Source organism: Mixophyes fleayi, chromosome 1 (assembly GCF_038048845.1).
Source record: "Mixophyes fleayi isolate aMixFle1 chromosome 1, aMixFle1.hap1, whole genome shotgun sequence".
NCBI classification, from domain to species: domain Eukaryota; kingdom Metazoa; phylum Chordata; class Amphibia; order Anura; family Limnodynastidae; genus Mixophyes; species Mixophyes fleayi.
In genome coordinates this window covers 145206505-145230617 of record NC_134402.1, presented here as the reverse complement: position 1 = coordinate 145230617, position 24113 = coordinate 145206505, and the positions used below count along the sequence as shown (strand labels likewise).

Here is a 24113-nt window from a genome sequence, read left to right as displayed (position 1 = left end):
GTTTGGGGCATCTGGAAAAACTCTTTTCCGGAGAAGGAAAGGTGAGCGCTACCATCAGACCTGTGTCATGCCAACAGTAAAGCATCCTGAGACCATTTATGTGTGGGGTTGCTTCTCAGTGATAGGAGTGGGCTCACTCACAAGTTTGCCTAGGAACACAGCCATGAAAAAAGAATGATACCAAAACATCCTCCAAGAGCAGCTTCTCCCAACCATCCAAGTACAGTTTGGTGAAGAACAATGCCTTTTCCAACATGATGGAGCACCTTGCCATAAGGCAAAAGTGATAAGTAAGTGGCTCAGGGATCAAAACATTGAAATTTTGGATCCATGGGTAGGAAACTCCCCAGACTTTAATCCCATTGAGAAATTGTGTTCAATCCTCAAGAGGAGGGTGGACAAAAAAACCCCAACAAATTCTGACGAACTCCAAGCATTGATAGGCAAGAATGGGTTGCCATCAGTCAGTATGTGACCCAGAAGTTGATTGACAGCATGCCAGGGCGAATTGCAGAGGTCTTCAAAGCAACACTGTAAATATTGACTCTTTGCATAAACTTAATGTAATTGTCAATAAAAGCCTTTGACACTTATGAAATGCTTATAATTTTACTTTAGTGTACCATAGCAACATCAGACAAAAAGGTCTAAAAACATTGAAGCAGCAGACTTTGTGTAAACCAATACTTGTCGTCGTTCTCAAAACTTTTGCCCATGACTGTAGGCTTTAGATCGTATTTCTCACTATTATGTTCTAATATGATTCTTCCTGGACAACTGTTTTATTGTGTCTTTTAATATTTTAATTACTAGTTTGGATAAAAAATGTTTGATGTGGTGGTGATCTATTGTGAGGAAAGGTCATTGCCTTTCAAATGGAAGTCTCTTGAATTCAATTTCTTGAATGTTCTATGACTCACCCAGTGTAGCCTCAGACAGAAAAACCCTGAATTTTCCCCTGTGATGCTCTCATCCAATAAATATAAAACCATAACGTTTTATGTAGAACTAAACTCAGCAAAAGTTAATTGCAAGCTTTCATGGCAGTAAGTGGTTCTGGAAAAATCACCATGCATCAAGAGAAGAAATTCATGGAGGATAAAAGAAACAGATAATCACAGTTAAGTATCTATTGTCTGAGATTAATTTGTAACAATGTATAATTTTTTTTGTATGAGTGACATAGTTTTGATATAGTTTATTTAACAACATTACAGCAAATCATGCAGAAAAATTACGCTCACATTATAGCAGACTTATCTGCATTGAAGCGCACAGATTTATTGCATACATATCTTAAATTGCCCATTTCTGCAGTGATTACACTAGATATATTTTGCAGTATACATTGTAATTTTCATGTTGAAGCTCTAGTCGTTTTGAGTTTTGCTTTACATGTAATAGAAATTTTCGGTGGGTCCCAAAATTCTTTCATTTAAAACACCAGCACTGTTCGGATGCTGCAAAGAAAACAAAAGAATGAGTACAAAAATGTGCAAATACAAATAATTTATTTCATTTTATTGCATTTATTTTTTTTACTTTATATTAATACAAATAAAACCTAACTTTTTTTCTGGGAGGTACAGAATATGTACCTTCATTCAGGGTACAAAATAGTTTTTAGTGGCTGCCACAGTGCATTTACCCTGCTTCCCCAAATAATTATTACATCTATTGTCATGAATATATATCTGTTCATACTTATGGAAAAAAATCTCTGACTTATGCTGTATATGAGTAGGCTAGTTATACTGTGGTGTTTGAAGTTTTAAGTTAAGACTGTGTTGTTGATTTTGAATCATATACACTGGTTACATAAGTTATATTGATGAGATTGTTAAATGCAAGTAAAATTCATCATAACAATATACCTGGCTTCTGTTGCGATGATTCCTGATGATCACAACCACCGATTCAACCAATATTTTAGTTATTGTTATGATAATAAATATGAACTGTTTGGGGCTAAAGTAGAATTGGCCGTAAGTCCAACACTGAAGCCCAAAAATCACTTTTCCTTATTGTGCATGCGCAGTACAAAGGAATACATCTCAATCTGCATGCAGGCAGAACCAGGGAGGGAAGTGGCAGAATAAGGCAAAAGCAGTAGTAAGAGTCATTTGCGTTCATTTATGGATTGCATGCAATTGCGTTCATTGGTGTAAGGACCGTTTCCGAGCATGGTCAGAGCTTTTTCATGCAAAATACGCTACGCAAATGGACGTACGTCCAAACATGAATCAGTCCCTTTATGTGTATATCACTTGTACAGTACAAACTGATATTTAATAATTGACCTTGTTAATTCAGCTATTTTGTCCTAGCTATTTTTTTTTTAACTTTCACATACACTAATAATTTTTGATTGATAGCAGCTATAAAACGGTCAAAGCCAATCTATTTATAAATTTGGATGTGCAGTAATAGGGCTGTGTGTGGGAGAACCAGTTGTATGGTGAATGTGAAGTCGAATGTCTGGATCGCAGGTACACAATGTTTCCTGTTAGCCTGGTGACTGGATACACAAATGCAGCCCTAAATTTTGTCTAATCTGATTGTATTTTGGTCATATCAGTTCGTTTCAGACCCACATGTATGACAATTGCAACCAAATTTAAACCAAGATTTCTCAACCTGTGGCTACAACATACAGAATCTAAGGGTTAAACTCGAAACAATGTAATGCAATAGTAATTCAAATATTCAAAACATATTGCAAGGGGTGTATTTAAACATTTAAAGACATAAGGAGTTGCTTGGTCCAATTTTATTTGCACACAAGTTAGGATACTTGGCAAACATTTAATATCATAAAGAAGTATACAAAAAGTTTGAAAACCTTCGGTCTAAAAGACTAATTTTGGTAACATAGTTGCCATATTGTTGAGTTTGGAGCTATTAGTATATTATTCTGCGTGTAACAATAGAGACAAAAAAATTCTACTCACCTCTTCCCTTCACGCATGAGATCAAAAGCTTTGTTAATTTCATCAAATGGCAAAGTGTAGGTCACCAATGCATCCAGGTCAAACTTTTTGGACAGATAGTCAGAGACCAGCTTTGGAACGTTATCCACACTCTTCCAGCCTGATGGAAAAGCATGTGTTTAGTTGGAAACATTAGGTCTATATATCATTTAGAATTCTGTGCTATTTTAGAGATACAATAATAAGCTAATAACTGTATGCGGGCACCTATAGAAATAAATGTAAGGATATTTCATTCTTAAAATATTTCCATATTCATATTTTTACATTATTTAATTTTCAGCTCCCCAAGATGAAAACTCACCTCCAAAAAATGTGGCTTTTAAGGTGCGTCCCATTATCAGCTGGAATGGAGCAACAGGCACCCCCTCTTCTGCCAGTGAGACTCCAACAATTGCACACGTTCCCCAGCCCACTGTGGTGCATTCTAGAGCAGCTTTCTAGAAAGGAAATTAAATCACTTGTTTTTGCCACAGATTTGAAAACATGGAGTGTGGACGTGTATGGACGTAAGGTGAAAAGGCCTGGGACTTGTTATACCCCTAGCTTTCTCAATATAGACAGTTTATTGTAGTATCAGAGGTTATCTTATGAAGCAGTCGATGGGCACTATAAAACACCCTGCTTTTACACTAGTGCATCTGGAGGGTCCACCCAGCGCTCATGCCTACCCTCTGATCTTGAGAAACACCTCCAAACGTAGGTGTGTGTAGTGGGATGTGGAAAATATCACTAAAGGCTCAGTGTGCAAAAGTGTAAGCGCCACATTAAAGTCTAAACAATAGTTTTGCCTCCCTTTTAATTAATACTGTTCAGTTTATCCTCAATTAAGTCTTAAATTAATCAAGAGTGTGAGGTGACATCTGAACTGACATTTATTACTACATGTGGCACTTTTGTATGTTTAAAACTTTGTTTGCATTGGGCACAGTGCACCTACAAATGAACTTCTCCACTGCACTCTGTAGCGCAATTGGATGACGTAAAATATGTCCTATTAAAATTTTAGGATGAGAATCAATGACTGCCAGTTCAGTTCTGGGACATAAAGATTTTTAAAGGCGTGATAACGACACTACACCTGTCCACATAGCAAGGATTACCCCTAAAAGTTCATCCTCTCCATCCATTTACTTAATTTCAATAATCTTCCTCTGCAAAAAAGAAATCTTGTTTCTGTAGTACTCTGCAAAAGGAGGTACATTGGTGTGCCTACTCTGTACTTTGCAAGGAACATCCTCACTCCGCCCTACCCATCCTCTATGCCTGTGAAAATCACTGAATATCTGTAAAAGCCGCTAACTTGAGGTGCTCACCAGTTCCAGAACTGGTTTTGGCCTGCGTGACAGACATTTTACACTTTGTAAGTGACCTGCAATGTGTTTATCTTTACTATAAAATTATTTTATGTTTGGCAGCTTTACATTAGTCTTTATTTTTAGTATTTTACCTTTAATATTTTTTTTTCTATTTTTTTCTCACACTTTTTAACAAATCTCAACATTTTTACATACTAAACAAACGTTTTTTTTGTATCTAAAAAGGTTAAAAAAAATATTGTGTCCGATAATAAAATGAGGGTTGCTGTATGTTTTTATTTTAGCACTTTTCTATATTACAACTAAATTTCTTAGATAATAAGGATGGTGCTAAAAATGGTAGATTAGAATTTAAAAAAAAAAAAAATTATCTGATGAAATCATAATTTTTTCATAATAGAATTAATATAAAAGTAGAAGTTTTAGAATATTTACCATATTCATGCTTCATATTAATCTTTTAATGCATGTTTTCTATTGTACGTGCTTTTATGAATTGATTGTATGGATAATAGTAATCAGTAGAACTACATACCATGACCTCAATAATTCCAATGCACTCAATGGAGAAGTCCACACCACCATTGGTCATTTCAGCTATGACTTGCTGGATGGGTTTTTCGTGGTCCGTTGGATTGATGCATTCAGTGGCTCCCAACTCCAGAGCTTTAGGAAATTTGTCTTTGTTTATGTCAATGCCAATGATGCGAGTTGCACCAGCTGCTTTACATCCCATGACAGCTGAGAGCCCAACTCCTCCCAAACCAAAGACAGCACATGTGGAGCCAGCTTCAACCTGCAGTAAAATAAAGACTAAACTATAACAAAGTATTCAATTATAAAATATAGCACAACATATCATATTTTATGGAATGTATAATCATAATGTGCTTCTTTGTGAAAAATAACAAGCTAGATGTTGAAAATTTGTTTTTGCATAGGTGCATTGGAGCCCATAATGTCATCAAATCAGTTTGCCAGGGTTCAGTGTGACTGCTCACTACTGTCACAGGGAACCCTCTTTTACACAATCACAAGTCTAGACAGGTTGCTACCTCCATCAATATCAGCACACTCATCTCATGAAATACTCTCCCACTTTAAAACAGGAGACACAAGTGTTGAAGATGAAGGCAGAAGATGAAGATTGATAAAAGTGATACACACCAGTTCTGTGAAATGTATAATTAGTAAGCAAGAAAAAAAATAAAAAGAAAAAAGACAATTAGGGTCCTTTGACTATTCATTCCCAATTTATATAATAAGAGTGTAGCAAAACACCTCCTGATCAGTGATGTCTAAATGTGTGCAACATGCAAAAGCAGGTAGTATTTTCAAATGGTTAGGACAGGTACACCCTTTATCTGGATTTGCTCCTAACTCAAAATGAGATCCTAAATTTTTACGCATGAGTAATTAGTAGAATTTACAAGGCAGCGCCGCTTTAAATTTAAGCGCTGAAGACGGCGAACTCGCGGGAGTTCAACAATCCGGAGGTTAATACATTTACCCCCTTAGGACTTGTAGCAGTGTATCATCTATACCAACATTTCCATTTACAAAAGAGTGAACTCGCGGGAGTTCAACAATCCGCGGGAGTTCAACAATCCAGAGGTTAATACATTTACCCCCTTGTGTTTTACAAATGTCAAGCATCAGTTTACTGTAAACTGTTTATATTCTAATATGTTACCTTAGCAGTGTTGATAGCAGCACCATACCCAGTTGAGAACCCACAACCAATCAGACAAACTTTATCCAGAGGAGCCGCATCATCAATCTTAGCAACTGATGTGTCAGCACAAACTGTGTATTCAGAAAAGGTGCTGGTGCCCATAAAGTGATATAGTTGTTTCCCATTGCTGCTGAAACGGCTGGTGTTATCCGCCATCAGGTCTTGATCGGAAATGGCAGTTTTAATTTTACTAAATAAAAGAAAAGACACAAAGTAAGATCTAAAATAGTTTCCATTTAGTTTAATTAGATTTAAAAGTGCTCTCAACATTTCAGGTTCAAAATATGGGCATCAATTTAATTATACAGGATTTAAAAATTCTATTGTATTGGCAGATTTACTTTTAGACTTCACAATACATAGTAGATAGAGAGCAAATACAGTGTTTAGATTATTTTGTGGTATTTATATATTATAAAGGCTAATTATACAAAATTATACCTATATAGATCTATATATATATATACACACACACACACACACACACACACACACACACATATACACTGTATATATTTATATTAAGAGAAATATATTTAACAGGGACGTCCACCTTTCTCTGCATTAGGTTGTATCTGTTAAATGTTGGTTATCTGTTGTGACCACTTGATTTTTTCAGGGAGACAGACCTCCTGCCACTTTACCTGCCAATATCACCTGATTTTAATGTTGCAGAACAAATTGTTAACCATATTTGGAGTTTTAAATCTAACAATACTGGTGGGATGACATGGCAGGAACTGGTTAGTTTCCATCTTTCATTCGCATCTCTACATCCTTAAGTTATCCTAGACAGAGAGCTAAAAAATGCGCCAGAATAGAAACCCACTGAAACTCCAGGGCCATACCATCTAGCATGTGGCATATCTGAGTGTGAATAAGATTCTTGCATTCATACAAGAGAGAGGTATTTTATTCTAACATACAGTCATGTACAAAAGTTTTGAGAATAATACAAGTATTGTTTTTCACAAAGTTTGCTGATTCAGTGTTTTTAGAAGTTTTTGTCAGATGTTACTAAAGTACAATTACAAGCATTTCATAAGTGTCAAAGGCTTTTATTGACAATTACATTTAGTTAATGCAAAAAAAAATATCAATATTTGAAGACCTCTAACTCGTCCAAGCATGCTGTCAATCAACTTCTGGCCACATATTGACTGATGGCCGTCCATTCTTGCCTAATCAATGCTTGAAGTTTGTCAGAATTTGTGGGTTTTGTTTGTCCACCTCCCCCCTCCCCTCTTGAAGATTGACCACAAGTTCTCAATGGGATTAAGGTCTGGGGAGTTTCCTGGGCAATGACCCAAAATTTCGATGTTTTGATCCCTGAGCCACTTAGTTATCACTTTTGCCTTATGGCAAGTTGCTCCATCATGCTGGAAAAGGCATTGTTCGTCACCAAACTGTTCTTGGATGGTTGGAAGAAGTTGCTCTTGTAGGATGTTTTGGTACCATTCTTTATTCATGGTTGTATTGTGAGTGAGCCCACTCCCTTGGCTGAGAAGCAACCCCACACATGAATGGTCTCAGGATGCTTTACTGTTGACATGACACAGGACTGATGGTAGTGCTCACCTTTCCTTCTTCGGACAAGCCTTTTTCCAGATGCCACAAACAATCTGAAAGGGGATTCATCAGAGAAAAGGACTTTACCCCAGACCTCAGCAATACAATCCCTGTACCTTTTGCAGAATATCAGTCTGTCCCTGATGTTTTGCCTGGAGAAAAGTGGCTTCTTTGCTGGCCTTCTTGACACAGATGCACTCACAACTGCCTGCTGCCATTCCTGAGCAAGCTCTGCAGTGGTGGTGTCCAAATCCCGCAGCTGAATCAACTTTAGGAGACGGTCTACTTACTGCATCCCAGTACAAATAAGTTTGTTACCCGCTTATACATTTATTTCTTCTCTTATTAACCTTTGCACATACGATAAGTCTCTTTCTTTAGGTGTGCCTTGCATTTGCACTTACTGTACCTTAGACAGTTTATACGTATTATTCTCTGCATTGCCACATATTTAGGGGTAAATCAATCGGCAGTTCCATAAATTCTCTGTGGTTTGTCGTCATTATTTAAAACAGCGATTTTATTAAAGGAAAAACCCTATTCTGACAACAACTCCTTTTTACAAGGCTGTGCAGATAATCCTTGAGATTACTCCAGGAACAGTAATTGTCAGTGGGGCTATACATTTATTTTATAAAGCTATAGACACATCACATGTCTTCATCCTTGCTATTTGTCTTCTATGCACTGTGATTGGCCTGATTCTCGAGAGGGTGTAATTTGTTCAGCAAAAATTGGGCGAATCTGAAGCAACCTCTTCAATACATGAAAAATATGTTTTGTTTTATGGGTGAGAGGCATTGGTTCTAGTTTACTAATCTTTTCTAATTATCAAAATATGTACAATATATACGAATAGTAACTTAACTTTAAAGATTAAAAATAAATCATGACCATTTGCAAAATATCTTTTTGTTACCACATCATAAACAGTTTGTAAATATAAATTAGTAAGTAAATCTTATACATACATATACAATACAATAATATGATAGGTACTCTACTGTATATTTCTTCCTTGTTACCTGTCCTGCTCTATTTTTATGAACATTTCGACTGTTTTTCGACCTTTACTCATTATAATGGTTGTAATAATGTTTGTCACCACTGGAGGCTCACAGATACTTGCAGAAGTCATTCCAACAAGTTCCAGTGAAGTAAATACAGGCTTGTCAGTCATTAGTAGATATGTTCATTTTTCGTAGAATTGGCTCCGAAATTTAAAAATTTGAGGGAATTTCAAGCCAGTTTGATAATGTACAACCTAGTTTGCACTCATGTGAGATTTGTTGTTGTTATTATTATTATTATTATTATTATTTACATCGTGGACATGTTAAAGTTAAATTTGAATAACTTGGCCATTTTTGTATTGTGAACAGCGAACTGTTTGCAGTTTGATTTAAAAATAATGTTAAAAATACTTTTATGTTACTTAATATATGATATATATATATATATATTGTTTTAAACCCAATAATTTACTTAGAATGATGAACGTGAAACCCTGAACGTGATCCGCAAATGCTGAATGCTAACTATGAACACAGAACGCGAGCTATAAATTTCAAACTGGAATTTCAAATTGGGTACATTGCTAACTGTACTGCAGATATATTTTTGGTCACCAAACTGGGGAAATTCATCACTAATTATTAGCAATGAGGGATGTCAGAATTCCTAGTATGAACACCATGGAGAGAAATATAAATGAAATGAGGTGCTGTATTTAAGCATGGAACAGACAGGTAAAACTGGGATGTAGCAAATAAAAAGGCAGATAGCACAAGTACTAGATAGAGTACACTGAAGACTTTCCAGGCAGATGAGGTGATCTTTTTCCAAATGTTCAGGTTAAGCTGGAAGGTTTGTGAGCTGAATACCAGGAGGTAGCGATAGTCTGCAGGCACAGGTAGCACGGAGGTCCAGTCAATCTGCGCATGCGTGCACAGTGCATGGCTACCAGGAAGAAGGCAACAAGACGCGATTGCCGGGGAGAGACAGGCGGCCGCTTCCTGCACCTCATGACAGTGCGGAGATGGTGCCTGACAGAAAGCATGGAGCTGGATACCATGTGGTAGTGATAGTCTGCAGACACAGGTAGCACGAAGGTACAGGTAAGTTGAGTAGCTTGTAGCTGAATGCCAGGCATGTGAGATGATCAGAGGATCAGTACACAAGAGTATCTCAAAAGGAACAGCAAAGACACTTGATGAACTGGGTCAGATTGCAGGGAAAGGCAGGCTCTTAAAGGCCAGCCACAGGTGTGTGGTAATTATAATGCTCTTATTTTTAAATGTACTATAGTGCGATATCCAATATTTTGAAATGTACTATAGCACAATATGCAAAGTTATTTATATTTCCATAGATATATAACAAGTCAGATCAGATTATATATTTCTGATAGCATATACATATATATACCTTTTTAAAATAATGTAAATTAATAACACAAACACCATGATTGTATATTTTATGTTTATTATACTTTTTGAGTTTTGTATGAAATGTTTGATTGATTTAGTTGGTCTTTAATAGATGACCTACACTTATTGTTATATATTTAAATACTTGTATTGAACGGCCTTGCTTATCCTTCTGATGAAAGTGCAGCTTGCATAGAAACACATAAAGTAAAAGCTTTTCACTAAAACTGCTCTGCTAATTTAACAGAACACTTCACGCTACATTATTGTTACAACATTTCAACAATTTCTTTCAATAACACAGAATTCTGTGGCTTAAAGAACTTGACTGGACCTTATTTTAACCCTGTTCCATTGGGAGACATGTAGAAATGGTCAGAATAAAGGCTGACTTGTTTTATGGCTATAACAGCTAAATAACAAGAGAGAGATTAACCACATTTAACCAGATGATTTTTATCTTTACTTTTAATACTTTTAATACTATGGGACAGTGTTAATATTTATATTGTGTATTTCCACTTGAATTGCTACATAAATGCTTTAAAGATGTCAAGCTGCCAGTGATAAATGTATGATTATATATTTTTTAACTAGTACTACTATAATAATAAAACGGTTATATTTATAGTATTGGTTTCTGTGATACATACATGTTTATGATTGCTTACTACCTGATTATAGAAACGGAAGTCACATCTATATCCATCCAGTGTTCACTGGGAACACTTATGTGTACATTTTAATGAACCTTGTTTGCAGTGTCAGTCAAGCTACATTCACTAAGTGATGAATTGAGCTCAGATTAATGCTAAGTACACACTGGAGCTTTTTTTGTCCAATCATCGTGTAAAACAGGCAACATACAGCTGTTTGTTTGAATGAGTGTGAATGTGTATAATTACACGATGGTTGAAAGTTGCGCTAAAGTGCTGATTGTCAGTTCATTTAGTTGGTCGTACTGTTTAATAATTTCATTCCAATCACCTTACGATCATGTAACGTGTATGAATTTTCGATCGATCTACGACCAACTGGCTATAGTTCCTCGAGCTGCGACTCCTTTGGGGGCGTGTGTATGTAAAAGTGATGTAAAGTGATGCTCTAACTGAAAAGATGGTGGAAAGCGCAAACAGTTTGATGGCCAAAAAATCACCACAACACACATACAGCAATGCTAGCAAGTAAAATGAAAACTGCAAGTAGGTCTATGCAAATCCAAATGGAGCGAGTAGCAAAAGAGCCGTTGCTTGCTGTTCTTCATCAGTATCCATAATTGTAAAATTATTTGTTGCTGTGCGGTTACGAATGAACGTACACCGTTCACAACTATGTGAATGAGTGAAGAAGACGCGTGTTCTTCTACTTTTAAGAGTTTTTGGGTGGTTCTTAATGAACATGCTCTGCCTATTATTTACATTTCTTGGGGATATTGCTACAGCGACCACATATGTCGTTTCAGTGTGTATGAAATCCAAGGGCTAGATTTACTAAGCTGCGGGTTTGAAAAAGTGGGGATGTTGCCTATAGCAACTGTCAAAGTCAGTAAATTGGATAAAGTCATTTCAATTAAAGTCTAGCAAACTTGGTTGTCTTTGTCTGAAAAGATGCGTACGGTACGCTACAGCGTACAAGGGTACTCTACGGCGTGAAAGGGTGTACGCATCCACTACACGTGGCAGCAACAGTAATTGGTCTTTTACTATACATTCGCACAAACACGCATACTTATAAAATAGTACACATTAATGGTAGTTGCAACACATATTCAGTTATGTCGAAATATAGTAGTATTTATATGTTATATCAGAGTTACATGCATATTAGTGAAATACACAGAACGGGTTGAAGGATTAACATCATGAGTGGTATCATAATGAACCTTGTCACATATCCTACTGTTTGGTTCACTCTGCGAGGGAATCGCAGAGTGCATACGCAAGTTATGAATGATAGGGAATTATGAACTACTTAAGACTAAGGAATCTTGGCGGGAAGAGCAGAGCATACCCCCTGCAGAGATGACCCCCTCCTTTGGATTCCTTTGTATGAACTGGCCAATGATGACGACCCCTTGGACCTTCCTGAGACCTGGACCAATAGATGCAAGCTATTCCATCTTCATTGTATTACTGTATGTGATTGTGTATATTGTATATAAGCAGCAGCTTGTGATCCAGTGTGCAGACATCTTGTCCCCAGACTTTAGGATTGAATGACCGCACTGGATCCAGAGCGCCTGTGATAAGTAACGGCTGTATTTACTATTACTTCGCTTAAGCATATATATATTCTATGATTTGCGAATAAATCTCTGTGCTTTGGAAACACAACTCGAGGTTCGACAATCGTTATTGGTTAGCGACAATACGCACATAACAATTTGGGGGCTCGTGAGCTTTGGAGGTTTCGTTGCCGATGATACGCAAGACCAACGGATTTCGATTCCTCAACAAAGGGTGGAAACGCGTCATAAACGGGTAAGAATGCATGGTGTTCAAAACCTGAATTTTATTCTGTGTTGCGAAACCGAATGTTCGTTTTGCATTATCTAGGGCACGCTAACTAGAACCTAGGGACAAAGGAGAAAACTGTTTCTTTTTTCTGTCATTGTGCGTTTTAACTGTATTGCATTGCTTAGCGTATGTGTATTTCCTGCTGTGATTTGCCACGTGGTTAAACAATCGTTTTGATAGTTATTATATGTGCATAGTATAATTACTTGTGAAAGCCTCTGAGATATTATTACTGTTTTTGGGAACTTTTTGATTTTCTGCGCAGAAAAGGTGTATAGTGTGTGATGTTGTAACGTAGATACACTGTTCATTATTCATTATACTCAGTTGCTGTCTGACGAGGCGGATTGCCCAACTGAAGGACGGTATACAGGGCAGGTATACCGAATGCGAAAACGTGTTTTTCGCAAAAGCGCTACCAATAGATCGCAAAGTTTGCTAATAATTAGTATTGGTAGGCAGTGCGATCTAACCGCATCTTGAGTGCGGATTGGTGAAGCAGCTAGGATGAATTATATTGGAAAGGCTGGTTGATTGTATTGACTTTGTTCTCCCAGTTATAATAAACTCAGCAGATTTTGTGGTTGAGCCAGGGTATCGAGGAGCTGATAGCCCTTGGGGCCCACAGTGATATTTCTGTATTAGGGATCCTCGCCGGGTGCGAGAAAAGCGAGTGAACGCGGCTAAAGGAAATACGTTCACCGAGCATTAGAGATCTCTAGCTGTGATTGTAGCAACAGAGTTGGTATATTGTTCAACATGGGTGCTAAGCATATGCTAGAGATGGTCAGTGTACTGCCTAAGGAAGGCCCTATTGGTTCAGCTAGGTTTCTCATGTGTAAGAAATATGGTGCATACGCAACTGTGTATTGTGACACGTGGGTCAAGATGACCAAAACTTGTGATAGGCCTTTCCCAACAATAGGAAGTTTTAATGCAGAGGTACTAAATACTGTCAAAGATAAAGTATGGTATATTACCTCAACGAAAGTGAGGAATAAACATAATGATTGTTTAAAATTGTGGCAAATGGAAGGTAACACGTGGCAGAGCAGCGAATGCAAACCGGAAGTAGGCGTGACGAAAAGCGCGCGCAAGGCAGATGTAACCGTTGCGAAGCGTGGCGAACTCAGCGCAAGGGCGGCCCCGCCACCTTATGTGGCGGGAGGGGTAAGTACAGCCGTTGTTAAAACTGAAACTAGAAAAATTGCTAAGTTGTACCCTGTTTTAAACCAGTTTCAATCAAGTGTATCTGAAAATGAAGATGAACCCACTGTGATTTCAGCCATTGCCCATGCTGTTAGTGTACTAGAGGCTCAGCACAAGTATGAGAAAATGGCTGAGATAGGTGAGAGTAGCGTGATCACTAGGAGTGAAAGCGTTCTAAATCTAGAACCAGCAAATCCTGTAGTGTCCCCTGAAGTCAGGGTACCAGAGGGTGCGTTCCCAGTCCGCACAATATCAGTTGCCAATGGGAAACCGGATAAGGATGGTGTAGTTCCTTTAAGAAATGTTACAATGCATTGTCCCTGGACTAGATCAGAATTACGTTCAATTATAACTGAATTCCCAGATCCTAGAAAGGAGTTAGCTAAATGTCAGAAATTTGTTAAAGACTTAGGAAATGCTCACGAACCAACCAGTAAGGATTGGCGTGTAGTGTTGAGGGCGTGTCTTCCTCCCAATACTAACATACAAAAATTTATTGAAGATTGTTTGTTAGAGGAAGATGACACCTTGACTGATGAGATTAACCAAAGGAATATAGAACAAATTGTCAAACACTTAGCCATCTATTTTCCAGTAGTAGTAAATTGGAGTAAGATTTTCACCATTAAACAAAAGGATAGTGAAACAGCAGCAGATTACTTCACTAGAGCTATAGCAGCGATAACACGGTTTACTGGGATATCCAACATAAGTGAAGACCCACATCACAGAGAGGTAGCTGTAGGAGTACTGATGGATGGCCTTAGAGAAAATTTAAAGACGAGAGTACAAACCACATTACCTAATTGGAGAGGCGTCACGGTAGACTCTCTTAGGGAGTCTGCTGTGGAGCATGACAAAAACCTTTTTAGAAAAAGGGAGGAGAGAAGTGATAGGTTAATGACGGTAAGTATACAGGCTCTAGAAAGGGTGCATACACGACCACCAGCATACAACCCATATAACAAGAAACCTAAAGTGATCAGGTGTTTCAACTGTAACGAGGAAGGACATTACATGAGAGATTGTAAAAAGGAAAGACTCAATACACAGAGGGGTGGGTCACATAGATATACTCCAAGGAGGGATTCACATAGACTAGAAGACTCACATCTACCCGCGCATATTATGGCAGCAAATGCTGCGCGGGAAATCAATAGTCAGCGCTAGGGGTCAGGTCATACCTGTAGTCTACAGCCAGTGAGGTTAACTGAGAGTCAGAGTGAAGAACCAACAATGATAGTTGACATAGCTGGTAGGAAACATACTTTTCTTGTAGATACAGGGGCGGCCCGATCTGTGATAACCTCTCCTTTCAATCTACAGGTGACCAGTAAAACTATTCCAGCTATGGGGGTAACGGGAAAAGTGTTACATTATCCTCTAACTAAACCCGCTGAAGTTACTATCGGCCCTCTGCATACTAAGCATTCGTTTCTCTTAGCTGCAGCGGCTCCTACTAACTTGCTAGGGAGAGACTTGTTATGTAAAATGGGATGTGTCATATACTGTACTTCAGATGGTGTGTTCCTAGATATACCCGAAAAGGTTGCACATGAGGTACAGGACATATTGGACACCCCTCAAAGGTTAATGTTACACTCTCCTGTTATAGAACAAAGTCCATCTCAAGTAAAGGGGATGTTGCTGGAAATACCAGGTTCCTTATGGACCAGAGATGGACAGGACACTGGACTGATGGCAAACGTAGCCCCTGTCATGGTCAATCTAAAAAGTGGTAGGATAGCTCCAAAAATCCCACAGTTTCCATTAAAACCGGAGGTGGAACTAGGGGTATATCCTGTTATTGAGAGGCTGTTACAACAAGGGATTTTAATTCGTACAGCCAGTACAGCAAATAGTCCCATTTTCCCTGTGAAGAAGAGTGGGGGGAGGGGCTATAGATTAGTCCAGGATTTAAGGGGAATTAACAAAGTTGTTGAGAGCCAATTCCCCGTAGTGCCGAATCCAGCTGTCATCCTCATGCAGATTCCACCGTCTGCCAGTCATTTTACTGTCATTGATCTATGTTCTGCTTTCTTTTCAGTCCCCCTTCACCCTGACTGCCAATACCTTTTTGCATTCTCCTACAGGGGAGTGCAATACACATGGACCAGACTACCCCAGGGGTTCATTGACAGCCCCAGTATTTTCTCCCAAGCCTTACATGACTGTTTGCAATCCTTTCAACCCCACAATGGGTCTGTTCTAATTCAATATGTGGACGATTTGTTGTTGTGCTCTGATTCTTTTATGTCATGTTTACATGATACTAAATTGTTGTTGCTTCATCTTTCACAAACAGGGCACAAGGTGGCAAAGGATAAATTACAGCAATGTCAGACTAAGGTCAAATACTTAGGACACTGCCTCACTAAGGGGCTAAGACACCTGACAACCGACAGAATTGAGGCCATACAACACATGACACTGCCTTAGAGCCAGAAGCAGATTCGTACTTTCTTGGGGATGTGTGGATACTGTAGGTCCTGGATTCCAGGTTTTTCTATTCTGGCATTACCATTGCAGGAGCTAGTCTCTTCCTCAAAACCAGAACGTGTTGTACACACAGATGAGTCAGAGCAAGCGTTCTTTAATCTTAAAGATAGTCTGACCAGAGCACCTGCATTGGGAATACCTGATTATGAAAAGCCTTTTGAGCTATTTTGTACAGAAGCTGATGGCTGTGCAGCAGGTGTCCTCGCACAGAAACATGGTGACGCTAGCAGACCGGTAGCATACTACAGTGCACAATTAGACTGTGGCAAGATCACTCCCAACATGTCTCAGAAGTGTAGCAGTAACGGCCCTTCTAGTAAGTAAGAGTGAGGATGTAGTATTAGGACATAATTCAACCATCTATACACCCCATGCTGTATCAGCTCTGTTAAATTCAGCCCAAACCAGACATGTTTCTTCAGCTAGATTCACAAAGTGGGAACTAGCCCTGATGGCACCCTCAAACATCACCATCAAACGATGTAGCACCTTAAAACCAGCTACATACCTTCCGTATGTGTCTCTAGAGACACAAAGGGTGGGAGGTGAGGAGACCCTGGTTGATGATGAGTTAGGCAAGAATACTGACACGCATGACTGTATGGAACACCTGAATCAGACCTTTACTGCAAGGCCCGACATACGTGACACCCCCTTAGAAAATGTAGATTTTACGTTTTATACAGACGAAGTTGCCATAGACAGACAGAGACAGGAGAGCTATGTACTGGTTACGCTGTCATAGATGACCAGGATGTGGTAGAAGCTGAACCCCTTGGTCCACCTCACTCAGCCCAGGTGGCGGAACTAGTAGCACTAAGGAGAGCGTGTGAATTGGCAGAGGGTAAATCAGCCAATATATATACTGACTCTAGGTACGCCTTCGAGGTAGTGCACGATTTTGGGGCCCTTTGGCGTCTTAGAAACTTTACGACAGCAGCAGGTACACCAGTGGCACACTCACAACACATAAAAGGACTTCTGACAGCGATACAGTTACCCAGAACAGTAGCCGTCATAAAGTGCAAAGCCCATACCTTTGAAGAAGACCCAGTGTCATTGGGCAACAACAGGGCAGACGAAGCTGCTAAATGGGCAGCAGGGCAACCTATGACTGTATCGACCGAGACTATGATGGTTTTTCAGACATTAGACATGCAGATATTAATTGAAATGCAAGATTTGTGTTCCCTGCAGGAAAAGGCGGTCTGGAAGGCGAAGGGATGTGGTCAAGAGTCCTCAGGACTCTGGAGGAATGGACAAGGTAAGCCTGTAGCTCCCCGAACATACTATCCAAGCCTGGCTGAAGCAGCACACGGCCTGACTCACCTGGGTAAAGAAGGTATGTTCAAACTGGTGAGAGCATACTGGTGTGCTCCCAGATTTTCCTCTCAGGCTGGTAAGAAAGCAATGTCATGTCTTACTTATTTGAGGAAAAATGTTGGGAAAACTATTCCAACTGAGCCATCCCACATCCCTCCTACAGACGGACCTTTTCAGGTAATACAAATTGACTATATCCAATTACCACCGTGCAGGAATTTAAAGTATGTGTTAGTGTGTATTGATGTGTTTTCCGGTTGGGTAGAAGCATATCCGGCAGCCACTAATACTGCTGTGTTCACTGCAAAGAAAATTGTACAAGACTTTGTGTGTAGGTTCGGTATCCCTAGAATCATTGAAAGTGATAGGGGTACCCATTTTACTGGTGATATCTTCCAAAATATGTGTAAACTCATGGGAATCAGTAGCAGACTTCACACCCCTTACCGACCACAAGCCAGTGGTAAGGTGGAGAGAGTAAACGGTACTATAAAGAACAAGCTGGGTAAGATAATGGCTGAAACTGGGTTGGCATGGCCTGAGGCTTTGCCGTTGGTCCTCCATAGCATTCGAACCACTCCTAGACCTCCTCTTAATCTGTCCCCCTTTGAGATACTGTTCGGACGACAACCTCATTTCATCGTGAGTCCACAAGATGACTTGAAGTGTAATAATGAAGTGACTGTACAATATCTTATAAGAATGAGTAGACAGCTAAAACAACAACAACAAAAACTAAAAATGATGTCACCTGGTATGCCAGAAACGAACTGTCATGATGTTGAACCTGGAGACTATGTTATGATCCGCAATTTCTTACGTTCAGGTTGTTTAACAGACCGTTGGGAAGGCCCGTACTAAGTGCTGCTGACCAGTACCACATCACTGAAGGTTGCAGAGAGAGACACTTGGGTCCATTCCACCCACTGCAGGAGAGTCCATAATCCGGAGAAAGTGCAAGACAAAACTCAGACCGACGACATAGAGCTGTCACTTGTGAGCCTGTTCCGGGAGTTGAGACACCTGAACCAGAGACGTTGCCTCAGAACTATCTTTCCAGCGATGGAGTGGCGGTTTTTGTTTTTCTTTTGTTCCAGGATTTTCCTTGTTTTTACTTTTTCTAGGACATTCTATTTTTGTGAAGGAGGATGGAGGACGGAGGAGAGTTCTGGGAGTGATACGGATGAAATGGAGGCCGAAGAAAAGTTAATAGGATACTCTGAGCAGCCCATTATCAAACTTGGTCCAGGGGTTATGAAAAGGTCTGCTAGCTCAGGAACTCGGAGGCAGTGTGAGGGGCTATTGTCTGATGAGTATTGTATCTGCAAGTTCTGCGACTCCCTAGTTGAAGAGAGATGCATCCAACGATGCCAGTCCCCCAGTACTCTGAATATAGGCGGGCATCCTTTGGAGGATTATCACTCCCTGGTGGGTAAGGTGCTAAACCAAACCGAGTGTGTTCATCCATGCTGCTACTACTGCTCTGATCATTATTCTGTGAATTTCATCCCTGCAATCTGTGTTTAAGTATGTTCATCCATGCTGCTACTACTGCTCTGATCATTATTCTGTGAATTTCATCCCTGCAATCTGTGTTTAAGTATGTTCATCCATGCTGCTACTACTGCTCTGATCATTATTCTGTGAATTTCATCCCTGCAATCTGTGTTTAAGTATGTTCATCCATGCTGCTACTACTGCTCTGATCATTATTCTGTGAATTTCATCCCTGCAATCTGTGTTTAAGTATGTTCATCCATGCTGCTACTACTGCTCTGATCATTATTCTGTGAATTTCATCCCTGCAATCTGTGTTTAAGTATGTTCATCCATGCTGCTACTACTGCTCTGATCATTATTCTGTGAATTTCATCCCTGCAATCTGTGTTTAAGTATGTTATAGGAAACTGTTATCTGTTTAAACTTAGGTTGGCACAGTCTTTTATTGCTGCCTAATTTATGATAGGTATCTGGCCTCTATCCTTTCCCACAAATGTTTTCTTTTCCTTTGATTAGCTGACCAATTAGCACATCTGTAGTGTATTCCTAAATTAGACTGACTACATCTTAGCTTCATTCTATGGGGAGACGTATGTGGGGTTAGACGTGTGTGATTTCTGCACTAAGTGGGATTTTCTCACAAAGTGGACGAAAATGCACAGTTAGACAAACATTGGACTACATTTGACTTGATTTAACTCCCATCAATAAGCAACATCTGCCACAGCCTATTTCAGCACTACTTGTCTATTTATATGGAATACTGCTAAGAGGTAATTCTTAAAATACCCTTGCTTTTTGCTTTTACCCCTTTTATCACAATGTTTCACAAATTGCTTTTCTTAGTCTCATTTCATGGCATGATCTTTAGGACTGTGTCATCTTTCACCCCTCCACCAACACACAAATTTGTTCATATTGCACCTGCATTACTCCACTCACCTCTATTTAACACCCATGAACTGTTGTCCTATTTATTATCTCTAACAAGTACAGCCTCCACCTGTCGCCAGAAAATAAAAGGCCACACATCTTACAATCCCCTTGCCTATCTTTCGCTCACTCTGCTTCTATTAGCTGGTGATATATCACCTAATCCAGGTCCCCCACACTCCTCACACACACATACATCAGAACACTACCGTTCTATAGCAAACCTCAAACACATCACCTGTCTCCCCTCTCTTCCCAAGTCCTTTAAATGTGCCCTTTGGAATGCACGCTCTGTTTGTAACAAACTTACCTCCGTTCATGATCTCTTCCTCTCAAAAAACCTCAACCTTCTGGCAATAACAGAAACATGGCTTATGCAATCAGACACTGCCTCACCTGCAGCACTTTCACATGGTGGCCTCCATCTCACCCACACCTCCAGACCTGAAGGCAGACAAGGAGGTGGGGTTGGACTACTTCTCTCCCCACAGTGCACATACACAGTTCTACCAAATGTCCCATCACTCACGTTCACATCTTTTGAAGTACATGCTATTCGCATTTTTAATCCATTCTCCCTACTTGTTGCGGTGATCTATCGTCCCCCTGGAGCACACCAACAATTTATTGAGGATTTCTCTGCATGGCTCCCTCACTTCTTATCTTCAGACATCCCCACCATCATCATGGGTGACTTCAACATCCCCATTGATAACCCACCTTCCAAAGCTGCTTCCAAACTACTCTCTCTAACATCCTCACTTGACCTCTCCCAGTGGATTGAATCATCTACTCATAAGGATGGCCACTGCCTTGATCTTGTTTTCTCTAGACTATGCTCAGTTTCTAATTTTATTAATACACCCTTCCCCCTCTCGGATCATCACCTTATCAGCTACACTCTCACCCCCACTGCTCTAACCTCTCTACTGTCTGACTCAACCAAGCCTCCTCATACTCGTAGAAATCTTAATTCTATTAATCTTCAACAATTTTCCACCTCTCTCCAACACCTTCTCTCCCCTATCTCTACATTCTCATCCCCTGAGATGGCAGTACCTCATTTTCACCTAACCTTAGCAACGGCCCTTGATCAAGTGGCTCCAGCGACACTTCATACTACACGTCGACTTCGATGTCAACCGTGGCACACCAAAGCAACACGAAATCTTCAAAAACTGTCCCGTAAAGCAGAACGTCACTGGCGTAAATCTCGAAGCTCTAATGACTTCTTCACATATACTTCTGTCTACCACTCCTATCGAAATGCTCTGGACACTGCAAAACAAACATACTTTCAATCTCTTATCTATGCTCAGGCTTCTAACCCCAAACGCCTTTTCAATACATTTAATCATCTTCTCAATCCTCCCACCCCGAACCCTCCATCTACTATCAGTGCTCAGGATCTTGCTTCCTACTTCAAGGACAAGATTGACAAGATCAGACTAGAAATGGTATCCTCTTCCTCAACAAGCCATCAGCTCATTTCCTTCCCACTACCCTCTGACACCCTTTCTTCATTTGACCCCACAAATGAAGAGGAAATTTCTACGCTCTTCTTATCTTCCTACTCTACCTCCTGTCCTCTTGATCCTATTCCCTCGCAAATTGGTAGATCCCTGTCTTCTGTGCTCATTTCACCTCTAACTCAAATCTGTAATCTCTCACTCTCTACTGGCATCTTTCCATCACTATACAAGCATGCAGTGATTACTCCTATTCTAAAAAAACAAAACTCCGACCCAAACTCTCTCTCAAATTACCGTCCCATCTCTCAGCTCCCTTGCCCCTCCAAGCTTCTAGAGAGACTTGCCTACACTCGCCTCACACGCTTTCTTTCCGCAAACAACCTGTTGGATCCTCTTCAGTCTGGCTTTCGTTCTCAACACTCCACAGAGACTGCGCTGACCAAGGTTGTTAATGATCTGATCACTGCTAAGACTGAACGCCATTACTCTCTCCTAATTCTCCTTGATCTCTCGGCTGCATTTGACACCGTTGACCACTCTCTTCTCATACAAACACTGCAATCCCTAGGTCTTCAAGACACAGTTCTATCCTGGTTCTCATCTTACCTCTCTAATCGCTCTTTCACTGTTAATTTCTCTGGAGCCACCTCTGCTCCGCTTCCCCTATCAGTTGGAGTACCACAAGGCTCGGTGCTAGGTCCTCTGCTGTTCTCTATCTATACCGCTTCTCTTGGAAATCTAATAAGTTCCTTTGGCTTTCAGTATCATCTCTATGCGGATGATACCCAAATCTATCTATCCTCTCCTGATATCTCGACATCTGTGTTGTCCCGTGTAACTGACTGTCTTTCTGCCATTTCATCTTGGATGGCCTCTCGTCAACTCAAACTTAATCTTTCTAAAACAGAGTTAATAATATTCCCACCCGCCAACAAGAGCATACCTGACATTTCTATCTCTGTTGATAACATGACCATAAATCCCACCCCACAAGCTCGCTGCCTAGGTGTAATCCTTGATTCACGCCTATCCTTTGTTCCCCACATTGACTCTATATCTAAATCATGTTACATACATCTAAAGAACATTTCCAGAATCCGCACATATCTCACACAAGACACTGCTAAAACCTTAATTCATGCACTAATCATCTCCCGCATTGACTATTGCAATTCCCTCCTTACTGGTCTTCCCAAAAACAGACTCAAACCCCTAAAATCTATTTTACATGCTTCGGCAAGACTGATTTTCCTTGCAAATAGCTATTCCTCTGTTGAATCACTCTGTATGTCTCTACACTGGCTGCCTGTCTTCTACCGAATCCAATATAAAATACTTTTACTAACCTACAAGGCCATCAACAAAGCTGCACCAACATACATCTCCTCTCTTGTCTCAAAATATCTCCCAACTCGGCAACTCCGTTCTGCAAAAGATCTGCGTCTCTCATCCACCCTCATTACATCCTCCCATTCCCGGTTACAGGACTTTTTTCGGGCTGCACCCACTCTATGGAACTCTCTCCCTCGCACAATAAGACTCTCCTCTGTTCTACAAACTTTCAAGCGTTCTCTGAAAACCTACCTATTCAGACAAGCTTATAATATTCCTCAACCACCATCTTAACCTCACTACCTTTAGCCTGTTACACAATTTCACACAAGACAACTACCCCCGGAATAACATTGTTGTGTGACAGGATCATTTAGCTTATGAGTCACCCTACCTTTGCAGTCTGGCTGGGCCAAGATGCAAAATGTATACTTAACCTCATGTGTCAATCTCCCATTGTCCCATAGATTGTAAGCTTGCGAGCAGGGCCTTCTCACCTCTTTGTCTGTTTTACCCAGTTTATTTATTAGTTTATTACGTTTGTCCCCAATTGTAAAGCGCTACGGAATATGTTGGCGCTATATAAATAAATGATGATGATGATGAGTGTTGGGTGTGCTCTCACGTGCCTCAAGGGCAGCATAACATAGGACTAGTGCCATTCCCTCTAAACATATCCTAAGTACTCAAATTGAGGGGTGGGAGGCCCATAGAAGGGAGGTACAATAACACTAGGTCCCCTAGTCTGACGCTTCGACAATACTCCATAGGCAGATCTTTGCTGTGCCTAAACATATCTCATGCAAAGTGCCTGGAGAATTGGGAGGCTGACCTATCAGATCAGACAATGGCTCGCCACACTCATTTTAGAGGGAGACTCACAAGGTCACTACTAGGCAGGAATGTTGATGGAAGTCACAAATTAGGGCGTATAACCAAACACAAGAAGGTATCCATTGGAAAAGTCTCTACAGATAAATGTGAAAATATCATTAATGCCGACACGTGTCTAGAGCAGATGGAGACACTAGGCATGGGTAGTTTTATCAAAACACTGTGTGATATAATTCATGGGCATACTGTTCCTTATGTTCTCCCTGAGGATGTGTATTTTGTTTGTGGAAGAAAAGCTTATTCCTGGGTGACTCCGAGTTCCAAGGGCTTGTGTTTCTTAGCTAAACTGGTTCCTGAAATCATGACTGTTACTCATGAAGAAATGGTTGGTATTCACAAGACTACATCACCACCATACATACACACACAGTATGAACACCGTGGCAAGAGAAA

General features: G+C 40.0%; 1 protein-coding gene across 1 annotated transcript in view; it reads right to left on the bottom strand.

Moving 5' to 3' along the window:
- Positions 1-1245: 1245 nt before the first annotated feature.
- LOC142143508 (all-trans-retinol dehydrogenase [NAD(+)] ADH4-like) overlaps positions 1246-24113 on the bottom strand; it is a 47665-nt gene continuing 24797 nt past the window's right edge. The window contains exons 5-9 of the mRNA XM_075201393.1: positions 6003-6234; positions 4845-5105; positions 3295-3430; positions 2952-3090; positions 1246-1460 (exon numbers count right to left, since the gene is read on the bottom strand). Coding sequence (XP_075057494.1) covers positions 1436-1460; positions 2952-3090; positions 3295-3430; positions 4845-5105; positions 6003-6234 — 793 coding nt within the window. The 3' untranslated portion in view covers positions 1246-1435. The remainder of the gene's footprint in view (positions 1461-2951; positions 3091-3294; positions 3431-4844; positions 5106-6002; positions 6235-24113) is intronic.